At 43.3% G+C, this 22,357-nt stretch overlaps 1 protein-coding gene across 1 annotated transcript; it reads left to right on the forward strand.

The window, feature by feature from the left end:
* Positions 1-18,551: 18,551 nt before the first annotated feature.
* On the forward strand, positions 18,552-21,312 carry HSPA2 (heat shock protein family A (Hsp70) member 2). The gene has a single exon (XM_033951854.1). It carries the CDS (start codon positions 18,935-18,937, stop codon positions 20,849-20,851), a length of 1,917 nt encoding a protein of 638 aa, XP_033807745.1. The 5' UTR covers positions 18,552-18,934; the 3' UTR covers positions 20,852-21,312.
* The last annotated feature ends 1,045 nt before the right edge of the window (positions 21,313-22,357 follow it).

Raw genomic sequence — 22,357 nt, forward strand, 5'->3', positions numbered from 1 at the left:
AACGAAGTAGAAAGTTTGTCAGGCTCAGATTTCCAATTAGATAAATCAGGCATGTGCTGATTATTCAGGAGTGCTAGTCCTTGCCAAACCGAAGTATTCATGGTAGTCTAGTAGTAAAGTAGAGATTTAGGGCTAGATTCACTAAGCCCACCTTACCTTGGCAGTCCGTGTCCGAACCGTGTTCGGGCTCCTTATTCACAACGTGTCCTTAAGCTAATTAGGACGATCGGAGGCAAGCCCCCCAATCAACCACGCGGATCGCAGAAGAGCAATCCTGACACATGCGCAGACCATCTTTGCTAGTAGATGGTCTATGCATGCGTCTAAGACCCCTCTGAGCCTTGACATTTTTGTAGCCCAATGAGCCCATGGTTTTAACCTGCTTTAAACCCGCGGGTTAAAACCACGGGCTTGCAGTGTGGGGAAGGGCAGGAGAGATCCAGGGACGAGCAGGGTGGCGATTTGGGAGAGAGCAGGCAGGAGAGATTGGGGGAAGAGCATCGGGGCGGCAGGCAGGAGAGATTTGGGGCAGCAGCGAACAGGGCGTTCAGAGAGCAGGGCTTCAATGGAGCTAGAGAGTCAGAAAGACGTTTGCGACTGGTCCCCAGCAGTCGCTTCTTGGGTTGATATGGCCAGCCCAGTCGGTTTCAAAAATTTCTTTGGTGAATCGCGTGCCTGTCTACTTTGCATGCGTTTCCCCTCATTTGCATGCACGGATTGGAAGCGGATCGCAGGAGAGGTTAGTGAATCGGGCTGGAGGGAAATCTGGTCGCAAAGGGGTCGCAAACCAATCAGTACACGATCGGTTTGTTTAGTGAATCTAGCCCTTAATTTTCAGCAGACACACACACACCCCTCTCCGCTTTGGTAAATTATCAGGTATCAACTGCTACTTAGGAGCACCATACATTTAAATTTAATATAAAATACGTAGAAATCACTATTCTGGTTTGGTTAAAATAGCCTTTCCCATCTGTAGGATCATCCAATAGTGCTTGAGTTTTTACCAGAAGAAATTATAATTGTAGTTCCCACCAATTTGTTGTAGTAGAAAAAGTTTTTGCAGGTTTTTTTTCTTTTTGTATAATGTTTTAGTTGTCATATCCAGCAAGTGCTTTTAGCTGCTGCTTTTGAAATTTAAATTGTTATAATTATATCTTGTTGAACTGATCTTTAGATTTGTGAAGGCACCAAATGTAAATAAATGCTAACTGCAATCCTGTACATCAGTTAACGGATTTGTAGTTTTCTTTAGAGCTCCACCTGTGGAGAGCCAGCTGTATTTTATATTATTGAAATGTATTTGAGGAGAGTGTTTAGAGAGATGGCAGATTCTCTATATAGTACTTTGCCTTCGACATAGTATATATAAGCATTGGGTCCTACCATATAAAAGCACAGATAAGTATAAAATTTGGTGGATAGCCAACAAAAATGTATGTGAATATATAATTAAACTAATATCAGGTGCTATAAAAAAGGTCTCTTTCCCTCTTTCTTGAAGCTTTGGAGAAATAAGCTCTACAGGTTCGCTACTTTTATAATATAAAATGTGATCTAGACCAGAGTCCAATCTAAAAGAAACCACATATAATAAGTGCTGTGTGCAAGACAAATTTACTACAGCTGTTGGCATGCATTTATATTTTATTTAGGAAAAGTACACATCTGCTATATATGATTCAAAATAAACAAATTATTAAAAACCAGGTATTGCTCATCTTTGAGAGTTCTCATGTTTACTTATTTGGAGTTTGATTCCATATTCTGTTATTTTCTGGCAAATCTTCACCAGTTCTGGTTCCTGGCACAGCACCAGGCTAGATTCTTGCCTCACCTTGCACAGCAGCCCTTGCAAGTATGGGATTTCTTCTGACAAGGGCCCAGCCAAAGAGGCTATAAACCTCTTGCCTCTATTCATTAAAATTACTGAATCACATAGTTGGTCAAATATCTGGATCCTTCTATTTTCTCTCATGCAGCCAGATTAAACAAAACACAGAATTGAGGAATACAGTCAAACCTCGGTTTGCAAGTAACCCGGTTTGCGAGTGTTTTGCAAGACGAGCAAAATATTCTCGTAAAACGTGTCTCGCAAACTTAGTGTTGACTCGATTTGCGAGCACCCCCCCCCCCCCCCCCGATAACCAGTATCGCTCCCCCCCCCGCTCGCAAAGGTCCCCCCGCCTGAACAACTTAAACTTACCCCCCCCCGGTCTGGCACCGGCACGCAGCCGCTAGAAGATCTTCCTGCTTCTGCTGGCCTTGAGCATGCATCTGCGCATTCTCAAGGACTTCTAATTCTCCCTCTCGCATGCTCAAGGCCGGCAGAAGCAGGAAGATCTTCTAGCGGCACCAGCACGTCCTGTGGGCTGCGTGCCAGTGCCAGACGGGTGGGGGGGGTAAGTTTAAGTTGTTCGGGCGGGGGGTGCCGGTTCGTGTGGAGGGGGGTCTTTGCAAGTGGGGGGGAGCAGCGCCGCTGGCCTCGGGAGGGAGGTGGGAACGTATCAAAGCAAGTTTCCATTATTTCCTATGGGGAAACTCGCTTTGATATACGAGTATTTTGGTTTACGAGCATGCTTCTGGAATGAATTATGCTCGTAAACCAAGGTACTTCTGTAATTGTGACCCACAGATTTACTATTGTGCAGAAATGTTTGCAACAGTTCTGACTTTTGCAGGATGGAAACCTTTGTGAAATTTAAAATTTTCCCAAGATATGGGCAGACAATCCAGGAGATCTAAGTGAAATGAAGTGTATCTAAATTTTGTTATATATTTGGATTTAGCTAATGCCTCTTCACTGATAGTGCAAGGCAAGTAGAGGCTGACTAAAACTGCTACCGTAACTGTTTGAAAGCTTTTGGCTGAAAACAAAACTGCAGCCAAAACTCATCATTTGGTTTTGGCAGAAGCCAAAATTGAAAACTGAAATTTGGTTGTGTGCATGTGAACCAATGAGGGCAGCTGGGGATTGTCGAACCTTGCAATCTGCATCCCTCTTTTAAACCCACAGTATTCATGGCAGAATATAATTTAAATAATGAATGCAAAATAGCTTTTACACACATGAACTGTAGTTAATGAAAACAAACTAAAAGCCATGATGCTTTACAGTGGCTGACTTTATGCTACATTTGGAGTGACAGCTGACATAACTACAGAGAAGCTAATTCCTAAAGAGCTTATCATCCCAGATTTTCTCTGTTTATGGCTTATGCTGCAAGCTGTGCATCACAATAGTGGTATTTCTTTGATCTGCCTCCTTATTAATGCTCCTTTGTAGATGTAGTCTTAGTCTTACCAAAGACTAGTAGAGTAGTACTGCCCGAGTCAGGAAAAAAATTTTTGATTCAATCCAGCCTACTGAATCGATTTTTCGATTCGGTTCGATTTTCCTGCCCAATTGGGTGTTTTTTTCAAACATCCAGATGGGTTTATTTTAAAGCCTATTCACCCCCTTTGCCTTCTAACCACACTGATGCTGTGGTGTAAACAAAATAAACAAACAAAAAATACTTTTCCTCTCTATTAAATCCTAGCTCACGTTTGTGGTCTAACAAAAGCTCTGGCAGGATACACGTTTCAAATCTGACATATTGTAATCACAAAACAGAAAATAAAATTATTTTTTCTACCTTTTGTTGTCTGGTCATTGTTCAGATCTTGTTGGTCCCAGGCTCTGGTTGTCTTCTGATAGCTTGCTTGCCAGGGTCTCCTTCTTTCTTCTTTCTCCATGCTAACCATCCATCTGCCATCTCTGTCCTCCCCTTCCGTGTCCCTTCCTTCCCTTGGAGGTCTGGCATCTTTCCTTTTTTTCATCTCCATCTACAGATCCACCTTTTCTCAACTACCCTTTCATCCAGCATCTCTCCCTTTCTGTAACTTTCATCCCTAAATCCCATTGTTCACCATCTCTCTCCCTCTCCTCTGTTTTTAGACCCCTTATTTCTTCCCCCCAAAGTCCGGCATATGCATGTCTCTTTGAACCCCCCTTCCCTTCCTCCCTCCGTGTACTTCTACACCAGGGCCCCCTCACCTGAACATCTACACCCCCCTGAAGGCCTGCGTATTCAATTTACCTAATTTCAGCAGCCTGCCCTGCAGAAGATCGCTGGCTCTAGAGATCTTTGCAAGCTGCTATATGTCATCCGAGTTGTCTTCTCTCTGCCGTCAGATGTCAGAGAAGGGGCGGGACCGCAGCAGAGAGAAGACAACTCAGACGACGTATGGCAGCTTGCAAAGATGGCTAGAGCCAGCGATCTTCTGAAGGGCAGGCTGCTGAAATTAGGTAAATTGATGCGGGGAAGCCGGACACCAGTGGAGAAGCCACTTCCCAACTGACCCTCCCCACTCACCCTCTAAAGCAGGAGTGGCAAGCCAGCAAGAGGCAGCGTGCCGCTCCTGCTTTAGGGAGGAGGGTCAGTCAATGAATCGGGAGACTGATTTTTTGCCATGTAAATCGATTCTCATCTTCCCCTATCCATCGTGTCCAATTATCAGCTTCCCCAGCCTGATTCAAATTTTCCCCAGCCCCCCTGCTCAATTCTCAGCTTCCCCAGCCCCCCTGCGCAATTCTTAGCTTCCCCAGCCCGATTCTCAGCTTCCCTAGCCCAATTCTAATTTTCCACAGCCTCCCTGCTCGATTCTCAGCTTCCCCAGCCCCCCTGCCCGATTCTCAGCTTCCATCCCCAGCCCCCAAGACTCACCAGCCCCCCTGGCTTCCATCCTCAGCCCCCAAGACTCATCAGCCCCCCAGCCTATTCTTAGCCTTCCCCCCCCCCCCGCCGATTCTCAGCCCTCCTGATGATTCTCAGCCTCCCTTGCCAATTCTCAGACCCCCCTCCCCCACCGACTCTCAGTACCCCCTGCCGATTCTCAGCCCTCCTGCCGATTCTCAGCCCCCCCCCCATTTCCGGTTCATTTACTTACTCGACTGGATGTGGAATTGTGGGGAAGAGAGGAGAAATGCGGAGCCAGAGCCAGCAAAAAATACCCTTTGCTTCCGAGGTCCGCTGCACGAGGTCTGCTCGCTCCCCCAACGCTCCCACATCCTTTCGTTTCTTCTGATGTAACTTCTGATTTTGCAAAACCGGAAGTTACATTAGATTGGAACGAGACCGGTGGCCGGCGGTGAAAAAAGAGTAAACTTGAATCGGGGCTGAATTGGTGAGTCTATTTTTTTACAAAACGAACCGATTCGAATTGTAAATCGGGCTGCACTAGTACAGAGCTAACACTGCATTGGTCATTCTAACAATACCTCTTTTTATGTTTCCAACTTTACCAATGGTTTCCACAACAGCTCTGTGACACCTATCTTGAGATAAGCAGAGATAGTGATGTTTACACAACCTCCAAGAGCTTTTTTCTTATACTGGGCCAGATGCACAAAACTCTCCAATTGTGCACCGATGGTTGCAAAACAGTTTGACTGGTTTAGTGACCAATGGAATTTGCCAACCTGATGTTGAAAATGTCTCAGTCCGTGGTTGCTCATTTTCCGATTCTGGCATGCAAATTACCTTATTACTATTAAAATTAGGTCAATTATATTAAAATGAGCAATCTGATCGATGGCTTAACAGTGTATGTCATAATTGGATCACTAATGCTGACCCAATAAAAACAATGATGTTATCGACAGGTCTGCCTGTTTTTACATTTTTTTTCTATAGGCACCCATCGTCACACACACACAATATCTGCCCCATAAAAATAAGTTGAGAAGGCCCTCCCCCCCCGATGACCCCTGCAAGAAAAGTAGAGGCAGGAGAGATGCCTACTCCCTCCTGCCTAAGCAAACCACCCCCGCTGAGCTAATCACCACCCCCGGGACCTCTTCCCTCTATAAACTTAAATAAAAATTGGTAGGAAGGATGCCCACTCTCTCCTGCCTCCGTGAATCTCCCCCTGCCAAACCGACTGACCCCCCTCCCACCCTACTTTAGAAAGAATCATCAGGAAGGATGCCCACTCCCTCCTGCCACCGGATGCTCCAGCCCCTCCATGAATCACCCCCATACCTACCTGTACAGAAAGATGACAACAGGAGGAATGCCCAGTCCCTTCTGCTTGCAGGCCCATCACTCCAAAATGGTGGGACTTCCCCTTCCTGTTGCATTCTGGGATACACAAAGAGGAGCCTAAGGCCCTGATTAGCTCAGATGCCTAAAGCCAGGGGAGGGGCCTTAGGCATGTGGTATCTTCATGGGCAGAGTCCCAGGCAGTTCCACCCAAAGAGATCTGTACAGCAGCTACTTGGTCCACTCTCCATACTTTAACAAGGTTCTACAGAGTGGATATGGCGGCTCAAAAGGATGCTGCTTATGGGTCCTTAGTCTTGCAGGCAGGCTTATCTGTCTTTCCCTTTATGTCTGGCACTGCTTTGGTACATCACCTAATGTACAACTCATGTATATGTAACAGAATGAAAGATTAGATTTTTACCTGGATAATCTTGTTTCTGTTAATATACACAGGAGTCCATACAGCTCGCCCTGTGCATTCTACAATTCGCCTGCTTTCTGCTTTGGACAACTCTATGATCCGGAACTAGAGTTCTCCTGTCAGTTGGATGAACATGTATGATTAACTTACTAATAAAATACTGAGTTATTGAGCTTTGAAGTTCCTTATGTGTTAGTGCTAGTTGTACACAGCTGGTTGGTTCATTGATACACCTATGTTGCAAGTTCATGCTAATAATTGTTCTTTTTCATGAGCTACAGAGCAGAACAGAAATGTATGTTATTTCCGGGGAAGTTCCCCATGCCCGCCCTTCTCTTTTTTTTCCTGTTACAGCAGAGCTCGATTGCTTTGGTACAAACTGAAGAAGGAGCTATGAACTGGTGAAGGAGGAGGAGCTGAAAGATGTGATTGACACTCTTCTGCAAGCAGTTCGTGAGCATGGATTGATCACCTAATATACAGACTCCTATGTGTATTAACAGAAACAAGATTATCCAGGTAAAAACCTAATCTTTTATTGAAGCCAATTTACTAATTAAGTTAGGCAACTAACATTAGGTGCCTATTTATTTAGGCATCTCTTACAGAAATTTTCCCCTAAATGCCTAGATCTCTTTCTTTGAATACTAGTATAACCTGGTATTGGCATACCTAACATTTTAAGCGATTGTGGTTACAGCAGCCATCAAGCTGACATACTCGTAAGTACAGGTGCATATAATTTACATGCATAAGAGCCCCACCCATGCCCCACTCATGTGTACACCCCCTTTCATGCATCTAGTATTTCAACATTCAGGTGCACAAAGGTTATAGACTTGTTCTCCACCTGTATAGTGAAGGGGCAAAAAGAGAATGATATGCCAAAAGTGGCAAGTGTGTAGCTACAGGTGGGTCTGGAAAGGCACAGTCCCTCCGCCCAATACTACTTATGAGGAAGAGCAGACTGGTGGGCCAGTTAGATGCTGTGCTTTTCTAGGCATAATCCACTTAACAAATGGACAAAAAGAGAGCAGCAATCACACACTACCAAAAAAAAGTCTCTCTAAAAATCAAATGCCTCGGAAAACATCCTCACCACAATTATTCTGGAATAAGCTAACTCAGAGCTCAATGATTAGCATATATAAATATGTTATTGTGACAGATTAAGGGGTTTCCCTCCCCCATGCAAATATTATATTCCGGGCAGCAGGGGACACTAAGCAGAAAGAGAATAGATTACATGTCACAGAATATCCTGAACTTTGGGGCTCAGTGCTGAGTGACAGGGGCGGGACTCACGGGAGAGAGGCATTTCTACCCAGACTAGGTTCATTCTAGAGAGGTCCCCGAGGGAGAAAGAGGAACTCTCAAGTTTTCCCTAGATATGGGCAGAGGCAGGCCTTGGGAAAACAGACCTATGCCTGTAGCAGCTGGCTGAGGTAAGCCATGGCTATGTTCTTTGATTGGTGTGAGGCAAACAATAAAGAAAAGTGTTTTTGTTTCTGTGAAAGGTGTTTGTGTGCTAATTGCTCCTAGTAAGCCAGGCTAACCTGCCAAACCAGGCTAGTCTACCACAGTTATAAAATGAGAAGGAATTGAATATTGTGTGTTCACCAGCACATACTTAAAACCAAATGGAGCAATTAGCTTATTTTGTCACACATTGCACGTCATATAGCTCCTCAAATAATGTAAAATGCTTATATGAACTTTGAAAGTTCATCCATGAAAAGTACAAAATCTCAGTGAAAAAGCAATCAAAAGAAAAAACAGTGAAAATGAAACAAACATAAACTTATCTAATGTGTGGACCAATGGAACTTAGACACTGATAGATCCCTGATGAAAGGGTGAAATGGGGTCTCGTAGGATAGCGCTTGAGTCCATTGCTCCATTTGTCTTTAAGTATGTGCTGGTGAGCACACATTCTCTGATTCCTCCTCATTTTATAACATATTTATATATGTTGATTATTGAGCTCTGGATTAGCCTTTGCTATAATAATTGTGGTGAGGAATTTTTGTGAGGTGTTTGATTTTCAAAGAGACTTTTTTGTTAGTTTGTGCTTTTTTTAGGCAACAGGAACAGCTGCAGGATTATCGGATCAGCGTTATACATGCCAGTCAGTGAGTTTTGTAGTCACAGCACAGGTTGGGACTGATGGCGCGGGGTATTTGGTTTCATTGCCTTTCTCTGCCATTCAAGAGATGGGGGTAGCATATCTCAGCAAACTGTCATCTGGCTCCTGTTCTGGGGCACTGCTGTGCCAGCAGCCCTTTCTCAGCCCTCAATCACTGGCTGCTGCATTATTTAAGTGATTGTGGCAGTGCAGATGTGAGGATCTGCCTCCTTAAAACCTCAGTTTCACAGTCTGCACATCTTTGGGGGTGATCACAGCATCAGAATCAGCAGTCCTCTCTCTGATCCTCCGCTGTTGCTGCCTGTTTTTTGCAATGTGGCTGTACCTATCTGAAGGGCCAGGCCTGCTCCATCTCGGCAGCTGCATCGCCACCATTGAGCTTCTGAATCCTGCTAGCACTCCTCAGCCCTGCATGCCTATTACCCATCTTTGTTAACTTTGGGCTCTCTCTTAGATCTGATTGCACCACTGCCACACATTATTCATCCACTGTACAGAATTTATACATTTAGTTTAGGCCTGCTGAATAGAAGACCTAAATGAAATGGATAGCAAAAGCTGCTGGACATTTGCATTAATTTAAAGACTCTGGTGGTATTTAAATCAGAATGTAACATAAACTTAAAGCTCAATCAGAACACCAACGGTGGCCAGCATTTCACATATAGCTGCCTCAGGCTGTGACCAATCCAAACAGGAGCTTTCAAAACGGGACACCGTTCCGATTGAGCTTTAAGATAAGTTTGAGTTTATGTTACTTAAACCATGTTGACCACAGTTCTGTTTTTTGTTTGCACTATACTGCACAGAGCTTTTGAGATGCCCCATGGGAGGTTTATTATGCCTATGAGGTTCTCTGCCTGATCACCTTATACCACTATTGTGGTGGTGGGAGGGGGGGAAGGGGTAAAACGCGGACCTCAAGGACCTTACAGACCTCACGGATCTAAAACCACACGTCCTTAAAAATCCGAGGTCCGTGCATTGACAAGTCCGCCTTCGCTTTCCCTGCAGCTCAGCTCAGGCCCCCAGCTCCCTCGCGGTCCTCACGGATCTGAACTTCACATCACATCCTTAAAAATCCGAGGTCTGCACCACTTTTATTCTCTGGCTCTGACAGAACTCTATGACAATTTAACTGACGGATCCTAATGCTTTTCCCTCCCTATGCTAGGATCCATCAGAGTTAAATTATCATAGAGTTCTGTCAGAGCCAGAGACTAAAAGTGGCGCGGACTTCGTATTTTTAAGGATGTGACGTGCAGTTCAGATCCATGAGGGAGCCGGGGGCCTGAGCTGAGCTGCAGGGAAAGCGAAGGTAGACTTGTCAATGCACGGACCTCGGATTTTTAAGGATGTGCGATTTTAGATCCGCGAGGTCCGCGTTTTATCCCTTCCCATGGGAGGGCCCTTGTCTGAGGCTTTTTCCTCCCGTGTATGGTTTACCTAGCTTATGTTGTAGTTGTGAACCTTCACCAGCACTATCCTTGTGACCAAGTCTAATAAGAGACATTTTTTTCAAGCTAAGTACCTTTTTGGATATGGATTACTGTGAAAGATTTTTTTTTTTTAAATGTGTGTTTCATGAGTATTTAATTAAACAATATTTGAAGCCTATGAAGAGTTCAGTGTATCACGGGCAGAGTGGTTCATGTGAAACTAGTCACCACTGAGGCTTCTGAAGATTATATCCTATATGAAGATTGTAGCTGCTCTGTTTGAAAATGTGTAGCTGTGCTGTTCATAACAATACGTACATTGAGCACATAGACGAGGTTTGGAAGTAATTGCTCCCGCCAGTAAGAAAAATTCTTTGACCTGATCAACTTAATTCCTGACATTAGTGGCATCTAAATCTGGGTGTAAGAAACTGAACATGCTCGAAGGCAAGAAATTAAAGATGTCTGACTCATTTCAATTAACACACTCCCTTGGTTAATTATGCTCCAGCAGAGCTACTGACAAACATGCATTAACCTGCATTGCTAATATGTGCATTAGTTACTATATGGTTCCATTCTTTCCTTTGGGGCTTCTTCACTAAATAATATGTGACTTAGGGCAGGTTACCATATAAAGTGCTGTTATATCACTTACATGATTCACTTTTACAGAAAATGGGGCAAAGGGATTTAGATTTAACTCATGCATTTTTCAGGCAATTCAAAGTAAGTTAAGAAGGGTATAGATAGAGGGCTAGTATACAGGTCCAGGACCTGATGGGCTGCTGCGTGAGCAAACTGCTGGGCATGATGAACCTCAGGTCTGACCCAGCAGAGGCACGGCTAATGTTCTTAAATTCAGATATGGTACATCTTTTCCTTTCCCCAAAGGAATGCAAAGGAGGGTTAAGCAGCAGTGAAATCTGAACCTTGCGTCCCTGCTTCTCAGTCTGTTGCTCTGTTAGGCTACTCCCCTCTGTTGGCCATCACTTCTCGATTATGTTTCAAGGTTTCTGCTGTGCACTTTAATCAGGAGTTATAGAACCTGTTATACTTCAGTCAAATTTCCCAAGTTTAAATCTTACATACAAGAGTTTCTTTAAAGTCATCACTTCATTAATTGGATATCCACAATTGTGTTTAGTCTTTCCCATTTATAGTTAGTATACTGGTAAATACATACGTAGTGTTCATACCCCTAATGAAGATGCTTTGAAACATGACCATGTAATAAATTTGATCTTTTTATTTAGTAAAGATGCTATTAGCACTTGGTTTGGTCCCTGCCTACCCCTGCCTCTTTTGTTCAATGCATCACTTTGAAGGGACTTGAACCTGCTACTGTCAGTCTGCTCTTTCCTGCAGCACCTCAAAGGTTATGTGGCAGTAATTAGAAAGCTCTGTGGCAACTTTCCTTAAATGGCATGATTTTGCATATCGCATAATGTTTGTTTTACATTCTAGATATAAAGCATTTCTTCAACCTTTCTTGTCTCTGTTTATTGTGCTTCTTTGGAGAGGAGGACGGTGTGGGATGAAGGAAAGTTAGTGAAAGAAAGTATCTGGGCAGTGGCGGACCTGTGACACCCAGGGAAGATCATTTTTAGCTCCCCTCCCCATATAAAAAAATATTTTTAGTAATTTTATTTATTTAATTTTATATCCCGTCCCCCTCAGAGAGTTCAGAATGAGTTACAGTTTAACATTCACCGTGTTATAACATTGCATAGGGTTATAACATCTACAACCGCACACCAGCGCTGTGGTGTAAACAAAATAAAAAAAAGACTTTTCCTCTTAGGTCCTAGCTCATGCTTGCTGTCTAACACCAACCCTGGTAGGATACACATTTTAAATCTGACATATTGTAATCTCAAAACAGAGAATAAAATTTTTCCTATCTTTTGTTGTCTGGTCATTTTATTATTCAAATCATGTTGGTCCCAGGCTCTGGTTTCTGTTTGTCTTCTGTTAACTTGCTTACCAGAATCTCTTGCCCATTTGATGTTGTCTTCTTTCTCTGTGCTTACCATCCATCTTCCATCTCTGTACCTTTCCTTCCACTGCTATATACATTTCTGTTTATTTCCCCACTGTTTACCATATCTATCTCTCCCTGTCTTGAGCCCTGGGGATCAAACCTCTCTACTCTCCTCCATACATCTCTCCCTGCCCTCCACCCTATGTCCAACATTTCTTCCTCTCTCTTTTCCATGCATGTCTCCCCTCCACCATATGCAGGATTTCTCCCTCTCACCCCTTTCTACCTCTTTGTTGCATCTCTCCCTTCATCTCCTCCACCCCATTCAGTGGCATATTAAGTGGGGTACAGTCCGCCATAGGTGTGGTCTTCCTAAGGGCATGGCACTCCTCCTCCTCTTCGCCCCCCCTGCTCCTCGCTGCACGCATCCGTCCCTTGCCTTCCCACGTACTTTTTTTACTTCCCCTGCATGAGGCTGCCCGTGTCAGCATCATTGCTCTCTCTGATGTCACTTCCGGGACCCACATGTCAAAGGGTGAGCTGACACCGAAGTGGGCAGCAACTTCACGATGGGGAATGTCAAAAAGGTACAGGGAAAAGGAAGGGTGCATGCACAGCAGTGGGGCGGGAGAGATGCCCATTCTCTACCACCAGAAACAACACTCCCCATGCAGCAGTGACCCCCCCAGCAGCGGGAGAGATGCCCACTCTCTACTGCCACAAACAACACCCCCCCTGCAGTGGCGACCCCCCCCTGCCAAGTGACCCCTCCCAACAGGGGGAGAGATGCCCATTCTCTCCTACTGCCACATAGCACCACCACCCCTGCCTCCAACCCCTCTCACCCTTAAACAACCTCGGCCAGAGCCTCAGGCCCCTCCCCGGATGCACTGGGAAGGGGTCTAAGGCTCTGATTGGCCCGGACGCCATTAGGCCCATAACCCCAATGATACTGAATATCTGGGTCAGTCAACCACCTGAAAGTTATGTGGGTGCCAGCTAATATTCAGTGCTAACACCCATATAGCTAAGTGGGTAAGGATAGGACTTCCTTTTGTGTGGTCTCATCTGCTCTCTTCATTATGCGGATATCGACACTGAATATACATGCATATTTATTTTTTAACCACCTTTATGAAGAGATTCACCCAAGGCAATGAATAAAGCCTGTGCCTCCCTGAGTCTTCCCCTTGACTACCCCGGCACTAACCACCATGGTGGTAGACTCAAGAATAATGTTAGGAAATTCTTCTTTACGGAGAGGGTGGTTGATGCATGGAATGCGCTTCCAAGGGAGGTGGGGGGAGAGGAAAATGATGACACAGTTCAAAAGAGCGTGGGATGAACACAGACAATCTCAAATCAGAAAATAATGGCATATATTGGAGGAACTAAGGCTGGTACTGGGCAGACTTCCAGTCTGTGTCCCGTATAAGGACATTCGGTTGAGGATGGGCTGGGGAGGGCTTCGATGGCCAGGATGGTTAAGATGGGCTGGAGTGAGCTTTGACGGAGACTCCAGTAGATAGAACCTAAGCACACTACCGTGCAGGGCTACGGCCCAGAAATAGCTAAGAAAAAGGACCATTTAAATGATTAATTTATGGAGCATATATGTTTGGGTAGACTGGGTGGACTATTCAGGTCTTTATCTGCTGTCATTTACTATGTTACTATATTATACAGTTAGGTGTCAGCCCATTGAATGGGCAGGAGTGTCTCCTGCCTATTTAAACCCTGTTGAATATTGACTCCCAAAGACCCTTCTACTAAACCACATTAAGCCTGATTCTATAAACGGCATCGAACTCCTAGGTGCAATTTGGCACAGTTGTCAATTAACCGCTAGGTGCTGTTTATAGACTCACACCTAGGGGAGTCATAGGCACTGAATCCTTAGGTGCATTTCCATTTAGGTCAGGATTTTCTTGGCGCCTAAGTCAATCTATACCCAAACTCCACCCTGAACCTATCCTTAATCATGTCTACTCACCAGTAGGTACATCAATGTAGGCAAATTAATTTTTTTAATTGTTTTTTTAATGGTACTGATCAAGTCAAATTAAGTTAGACACCTAAATCTGCTAGGTGTGCCAATCTAGGCACCGAACTTCCAGCACTATTTATAGAATCTGTTCCATAATGCGTGTTTAGTGTGTGGAAAATGTGCTATTGCAAAAGAAGATGGTAAGTGCTTCCACATTAACTTTTTCCTTGTACCCAGTGTTAACACTCAACCTGAAAATCAAAACAGAGAAAATGCCCTAAAAAAGTGTTGCAGTAAATCTGGGTTTAGCACATGGTAAAAGTCTCATATTAGCATGCACTAAACCCAGATTTCAGGACACTTTAGTAGAAGGGTCCCTTAGTAGGGAGATATATTCAAATTTAAGAAACGTGCCATATTATTTAAAGCTAGTTCTTTACTTTAACCTAGGAAGACAGGTTTTTCTTTTGTTGTTGTTAACAGACCTCCTAAATCTGTCTCTAGTTATTGCTTTATCCTGGTTGTAAACATTCTATTCAAATTTCCCCTGAGTATGGTCCAATATTTCTATTAGCCATTGTTTTGTATTACCAGACTTTAGCCTTGGACCTATTATAAATTGCCATGACATCCCCAAGAATGGTGGAATTTCAAAAACTGGAAATAATTTAAACAATTGACCTAGAATTTGCAAAATTGCTGCAGGAAACTGTAGGCTTTAGTCTTTCATGATTTTTCTCTGGTTTTCTAGTTTGGCAAAACAAACATTAAAAGCAAGAAGAAACCTTCACAGACCCAAGATAACATAATAAAGACGAGGAAGGCCAAAGAATTAAGAAGTTCAGAATTAAAATGATCAGGCATTTCAAAGTAAACATAAAAAAACTTATTAGGGACACAGGTTCCCTCAGCCATTACTAAGCACAATGCTAGAAGTCTCAACATTTTTAATACATAATTTTGCTCCCCATCCATCCTCTTTGTCGCCACTTTTATAATGTAATCTGGATTACTTGTACAGCCAGAGAAAATAATCCTTTATTTTGCTCATTCCATTTTCACCTGATGACAGAATTACAGCTGCCAAAAAGCTAGTCAGTCCAATAAACAGGAATCATAAGAGTTGCCATACTGAGACAGACCAAAGGTTCATCAATTATCATATAAATTTTGTTGGCTCTCATGTCCACAAATTCAAGTGGATTAACAAAGAATTAATTAGAATTTGAGAAAATAATTCTTCCATAATGGAAGACATTCCTCTTTGTTCCTATATTAACTTAGAAACAGCAGATTCACAAAATGCTGAGATATTTTCCTCCTAGTGTGGTTTTCTGGTAGAATTTCAAATGCTGGGATGCTTTGAAAAAATGAAAATGGTTATCAGCCAAATATATCTTTGTTTGGTATTTGGGAAACCATCCAATCATCCAAGCCTAAATGCAGTGTATTTTGTTTGTAACTATGGCTATAGTTCCAAACAATGGGTGCTTTGTCCCTTCCTGCCATTGTAAGAATACCAGTTAGGAATGGGTTCCAAGTGAACATTCTGTCTTCAAAAACAGTAGCATGTGACATGCAATGGGTCAGAGCGGGCAGTAGCATGTCATATAATACTCTGAATTCTGCTGTTCTCATAGAAAAACAATTTAAATTCCAAAACACATGTGTGCTTTTGACCAATTTTGTAGGAACACCAAGCAATTACTATGCAAGTCTGAATAGTCTTTTGAGAAAAATTATACTAACAAAGCTCTTTAATATTTCTACATTTAGAAACATTAAATAAAAACTAAAAATTCCTGGGAATTCCACTGAAATTAACATCTGTACAAGGGTAGTTTGAAACATTTTGTAAAAATGCAAGTTAAACAATGTAATCTCCATCGAGGGCTATACACTTAGGGCTAGATTCACTAAAGTCAGCGATCAACACTGCTACCCATCTGATTGATTAAACGGCCCACCACTTGTTGTCCGATCTGATCCATGCAAATTATTAAAACCCCATGCAAAATAACCAAGTGACTGATTCACTAACATTTGCTTGGCTATTTTGAATCAGGTTTTACTGGTTTTATCCTAAAACCTGACTGCTGCAGGCCTGTCGGTAACTGTATTACCGACAAGTCTGCTGGGGTTTTTTACAGGTCCCTCTGTTTTTTTTATTAATTTTTTTTCCATGGCACAGATATTTTGCTTATGTTACACACGAAAAATACTTGCCCCATAAAAAGAATAAAAGACCCCTCCTGTTCCAGGTTTTGCTGTTTGATTTGATTTATGGAGGAACTTTCATTTACATTAGTGGTCTCCAACTCAAACCCTTTGCAGGGCCACATTTTGGATTTGTAGGTACTTGGAGGGCCTCAGAAAAAATAGTTAATGTCTTATTAAAGAAATGACAATTTTGCATGAGGTAAAACTCTTTATAGTTTATAAATCTTTCCTTTTGGCTAAGTCTTAATAATAATATTGTGATTTATAGCTAAAGAGACATATGATCAAGAAACTGTTTTATTTTACTTTTGTGATTATGATAAACAAACCGAGGGCCTCAAAATAGTACCTGGTGGGCCGCAAGTTTGAGACCACTGGTTTACATCTTACTTTTAACTGCAAAATTACTTGATGTTCATTCCTATGTCATTCTTGGTAGTATCCAACCAACGGGCCTTTGGTCTCCCCTGCTTCCCTTTACCACTGACCATTCAGAGTAGCACCTCCTTTTCTAGTGAATTCACCCTCATCACATGTCCAAAATAGGTCAGTTTCTGTCTGGTAATCTTGCCTTCCAGGGACAACTCTGGGTTTATATGATCACCAACATCTTTGTTGGTGATCCATAAAAGTACTGTGGTGAAAATTGGTGAAAGTATTACTTCAGTAGAAGTAAAAAATATTATCCTGTACTTCTTTACAAGTAACATAACTTTTACTTAAGTACAACAACTAATTACATATACTTGTTACTATATAACACTGGCAGCTATGACTATCCTTATGTTGAAAATAGGGGGGGGATTTGTATACCACCTTTTTTGTAGTTTTACAATCACACTCAAAATGGTTAACATACATGTACTTCAATCACTTTCCCTATCTGTCCAGGTGATGTTCACACTCTATCTAAAGTACCAGGGGCAGTGGAGGATTAAATAACTTGCCCAAGGTCTCAAGGAGCAGTGCGGGGTTTGAACCTACTACCTCAGGGGGCTGAGGCTGTAGCTCTAACCATTACACTCTCATCTATCATTTCAAAACTTAAAGAGATTGCCCAGTAATTTTGTAATAGCACATATAATAAGTGTGAGCACTGCCTCCAAAATGGGAGCAACATGAAAACCAAACATGTCTATAGCAAAACAGAGGGTTTTTTTTAAAACTCATTTTAGCTTTAACTGATTTTGTCAGTCATTCATTTTGATTATAACTGATATCCAAGGAAACACTGTAAAGAAATAAGTTGAAATACACAGGATTAAACAGTCAAAGCAATCAGTGCATAAATTACTTATTATGGCTGTCTTGACCAGTTGAAAACCAGTAAAGGCTAGCTGAAGTCCAAAAAGAAATGTGGCAAGAAAAGTGATTCTGAATTTCTTGCATAAAGAACAACAAACTAAACAGAGGATTTTAAAAAGTTATCTTGGGTAGCTTTTAATAAGAGAAAATGTTGAAGGTGGATGAGTGGGAGGAAGAGTCAGCGTTGAGGTAAGCTATGTGGTATGGATTTCATGGTTTTCAGTTGTCAGTCTGTGGATCCCAAGAGGGACTGCAGGTAGCACTGATTTTTTTCAATCTTTTAACATTTAGAACGATTCGGTTGGACTGAGAACTTTCCAGCGGCCCTTCGCAGCTTGCATGGAATTCACCCAGGAATAACAGAAATACCAGTCTTAACGCCATTCGTATTATTTCCGTCTTTAAATAAATGGCATATAAGGTTAGTAATGCAACGGTTATTTCCTCTCGCTGGTTAACGTTTTCAGAAGAAGCCCGTTTGTGTTCTACTTCAGGCAGCTCGGTCTCGCATAAACACAAGTGCTGGGAAGCTTTTAAGCTGGGCGGGTCGGCTGCACCCCAGCCGGCGGGCATTAAGGTCATAAATTCCACCCTTCCCAAGCTGGAGAACACTCTTGTACCGGCCAGATCTGCAGGAAAAAAAAATTGAGCAGCCTCAAGCCAGTGCAAAGCTGCCACCTCTGGGTGGAAACTTCTTTTGGCTATTTGCTCTGCTTCAAACATTACGCAGCACATTTTTTTTATTTCCCAGCGCAACCAAATAAGGGTAAATTCATAATACTGTAAACTCAACGGCCTGGCGCCTAACTGAAGTAAAAATTACCTCGCGAACCAAGCCACTAACTCCTCCGGATTCCCATCCCCCCCTCGCCTCAGGGCTGCACGCTATTGGCTAGCTACCGTACTCGCAGCAATCATCTACGTCATTGGGAAACCCCTAACTACAATAATTAAATGCTGGACGCGGTGACGGTTGCTGATAGGATTTTTTTTTCTCCCCCCCCCCTCTTATTTAGCGTCCGTTTGTGAATCCCGCGGAAGGATTTCTAACATAGTTGTAGGAGATTGTTCTGCGTGTACGTGCTTAACGGAACCGCCTTATCGCTCCGCCGTTTTCCCGCCGCGCTTCAGGCCCTCAGGAGTTTGGTGAGGAAGGGGGGGCGTGCCGCTTTCATCCGGGAGGCCCGCCAAGACTGTTTTTGGGAGTCGGGCTGCCCTTCCGGGAGCGGCAGAAGACGGTTGGTTGGCCCGCGATAAAGTCTCTGGCAAGTTCGAGGCGAGGGCGGGAGACGGCTTCTATAAAAGTCTGAGGCGAAGCGGGCGCGACGCCGTCTCTTCGCCTCCGAGTTCTGGCTCCCGGCGCTTCTCAAGGACAGGGCGCGTGGTAGACTCAAACGAGGACGATGTCGGTCAAGGGGCCAGCTATCGGCATCGATTTGGGCACCACCTACTCCTGCGTTGGAGTCTTCCAGCATAGCAAAGTGGAAATCATCGCCAACGACCAGGGCAACCGCACCACCCCGAGCTACGTGGCTTTCACGGACACGGAGCGGCTGATCGGCGACGCGGCCAAGAACCAGGTCGCCATGAACCCCACCAACACCATCTTCGACGCCAAGAGGCTCATCGGGCGCAAGTTCGACGACCCGACCGTGCAGACGGACATGAAGCACTGGCCCTTCACCGTGGTGAACGAGGGCGGGAAGCCCAAAGTCCAGGTGGAGTACAAGGCGGAGACGAAGACCTTCTTCCCCGAGGAAATCTCCTCTATGGTGCTCACCAAAATGAAAGAGATCGCCGAGGCGTACCTGGGGAAGAAGGTGCCCAATGCGGTGGTCACGGTGCCGGCCTATTTCAACGACTCCCAGAGGCAGGCGACCAAAGACGCGGGCACCATAGCTGGCCTCAACGTGCTGAGGATCATCAATGAGCCCACCGCCGCGGCCATCGCTTACGGGCTGGACAAGAAAGGCACCGGCGCCGGGGAGAAAAACGTGCTGATCTTCGATCTGGGAGGGGGCACGTTCGACGTCTCCATCCTCACTATCGAAGACGGCATCTTCGAGGTGAAGTCCACGGCGGGGGACACGCACTTGGGCGGGGAGGACTTTGACAACCGCATGGTCAACCACTTCGTGGAGGAGTTCAAGCGCAAGCACAAGAAGGACATCAGTCAGAACAAGAGGGCCGTGAGGCGCCTGCGCACCGCCTGCGAGCGAGCCAAAAGGACCCTGTCCTCCAGTACCCAGGCCAGCGTCGAGATCGACTCCCTCTATGAAGGCGTGGACTATTACACCTCCATCACCAGGGCCCGCTTTGAAGAGCTTAATGCGGACCTCTTCAGAGGAACCCTGGATCCTGTTGAAAAGGCTCTGCGCGATGCCAAAATGGACAAAGGCCAGGTAAAGGAGATTGTACTGGTGGGAGGATCGACAAGAATTCCCAAAATCCAGAAAGCATTGCAAGACTTCTTCAATGGTAAGGAGCTAAATAAGAGTATTAACCCAGATGAAGCCGTTGCTTATGGTGCTGCCGTCCAAGCTGCTATTTTGATTGGTGATAAATCGGAAAATGTACAAGATCTGTTGCTTTTAGATGTGACCCCTCTATCTCTTGGCATCGAGACAGCTGGCGGGGTGATGACTGTATTGATCAAGCGAAATACCACCATTCCGACCAAACAAACCCAGATCTTCACCACCTATACTGATAATCAGACCAGTGTACTTGTACAGGTGTATGAAGGAGAGCGATCTATGACCAAAGACAACAATCTGTTGGGCAAGTTTGACTTGACTGGCATTCCACCAGCTCCACGAGGTGTACCGAAGATAGATGTTACTTTTGACATTGATGCAAATGGTATTCTGAATGTTACTGCAGTTGATAAAAGCACCGGCAAGGAGAACAAGATCACCATCACAAATGACAAGGGCCGCCTAAGCAAAGAGGACATTGATAGAATGGTGAACGAAGCTGAGAAGTACAAGTCTGAGGATGAAGAAAATCGGGGTAGAGTAGGAGCTAAAAACGCCTTGGAGTCATATACTTATAACATGAAGCAGACAGTAGAGGATGAAAAGCTTAAAGGAAAAATCAACGACCAAGATAAAAACAAAATTCTTGACAAATGTCATGAAGTTATCGGCTGGCTGGATAGAAATCAAATGGCAGAGAAAGAGGAGTTTGAGCATAAGCAGAAGGAGCTTGAGAAATTGTGCAACCCCATAATAACCAAACTGTATCAAGCTGGAGACCCACCTGGTGGAGCATCCGGTTCAGGAAGCTCTGGAGGACCAACTATTGAAGAAGTGGATTAAAGTATAGAGTAACATTTTTATTCTTAGAAATTATACTTTAAAGTGTGTTAAGACATTTCTAATAACCCTCTAGTTTAGTGTTTGCTGAATGCAGAGAGTTCTGTAACATGGAGGTTGGTTTTCCTACAGGTGGCTTTAAGCAATATAGCAATTACATTTTAGGTTTAGTTATGAGTTGATTAACAGAAAAGCCCTATATACAGTACTATTATAAACTGTTTGGTTTTAGCTTGTTTACATTTTCTGTGATTCATCTGGTTTTTAGTAATTTGTTAAATTCAAAGTAGCAAAATTTTGTCCTGTAAAAACTTTTCTTTGTAATATTACAGCAGCTTTGTAAGCAAAGGGCGTTCTCAAAACAATGTTGGGCAACTACATGTTTGTGGAATTGTGTGTGAGATGGAGAGAAATCATTTGAGGGTATTTTGGGAAAAGGGGGAAGTGGTTTGTGGGTGGGAGAATATGGAAGTGTTTGAGGATGTTAATAAAAATTCATTTATAAAACTTAAATGTAGGGCATTTGGAACCTCATTGAGTTTAATTTCATTTGACTTTATTTGTCATGTTTTTCATCCTCTCATTCAAAGGCATTCTTGTCAGGTGGTACAAGTTAACAGTAATTGGTTTTTCTTTTTAGCTAACCTGCATCCATATTTCTAACAAGTTACTCTTGTCAGCTTCCAACAATTTCTGCTGCTGCCATTTTATATATCAACATTTTTTTAAAGTTAACTTTAAATAATCCTTAAAACATAGGGATTCTTTTACCAAGTTACATTAAGAATTGGGCTTAGTGTGGCTTTAGGCATGACTTTCCCATGTGCTAAGCTTATTTTTAGCATGATTGTCAACAAGGTCTTTTTCCTATTGCTTGACTAAATGGCTGTATGCTAATGTTAACTTGCAGCCATTGACAAAACAAAATACTGTGGGAGCCCTTACTGCCTCCTGTTTCGGAAGTGCTGAGAGCTCTTGTGTTAACTAACATGCTAACTAGTTAGTGTGGTGGTGATGTCAGCATGCTAGCTGATTAGCACATCCATACCCATTAATGTGTCTCCTCTAAGAAAAAGAAATTGCAGTATGGTTAGCAGTAGCTAAAGCATTCTTTTGTTATCTACATATCCCATATTAGGTCATTTTTTGCTGTATTAAGCCCCAGCGCCTACCACAGCTTAATAAAAAGGTTTCATAGTGTGAAATTTGAGTAAAGAAAAAGGTATATAATCTGAATGTTGTAAAATGAACAAAATATTAACTTCTCTGGAAAACACAATAATAGAAAATACATTTTGCTTTTTTATTGTGGTAGATAGTTGGGGTGTAACTAAAGCTAGTAGCTATATATTTTAGAAAATGTGTGTGTTTCTTATGTTAAATTTTCTGGAAGGTTTCATATTACATTGCAAGCATAATATGAGCTTTTATAGAGGCAAGCAATATTTCCCATTGAATATGGATATAAATGAATTCACACTTATTACAGCTCTATTTACTAAAAAAAGG

Source organism: Geotrypetes seraphini, chromosome 7 (assembly GCF_902459505.1).
Source record: "Geotrypetes seraphini chromosome 7, aGeoSer1.1, whole genome shotgun sequence".
In the NCBI taxonomy this organism is placed as follows: domain Eukaryota; kingdom Metazoa; phylum Chordata; class Amphibia; order Gymnophiona; family Dermophiidae; genus Geotrypetes; species Geotrypetes seraphini.

Excerpts from the sequence above, each read along its gene's own strand:
- HSPA2 (XM_033951854.1), top strand. The coding sequence starts at position 18,935 with ATGTCGGTCAAGGGGCCAGCTATCGGCATCGATTTGGGCACCACCTAC.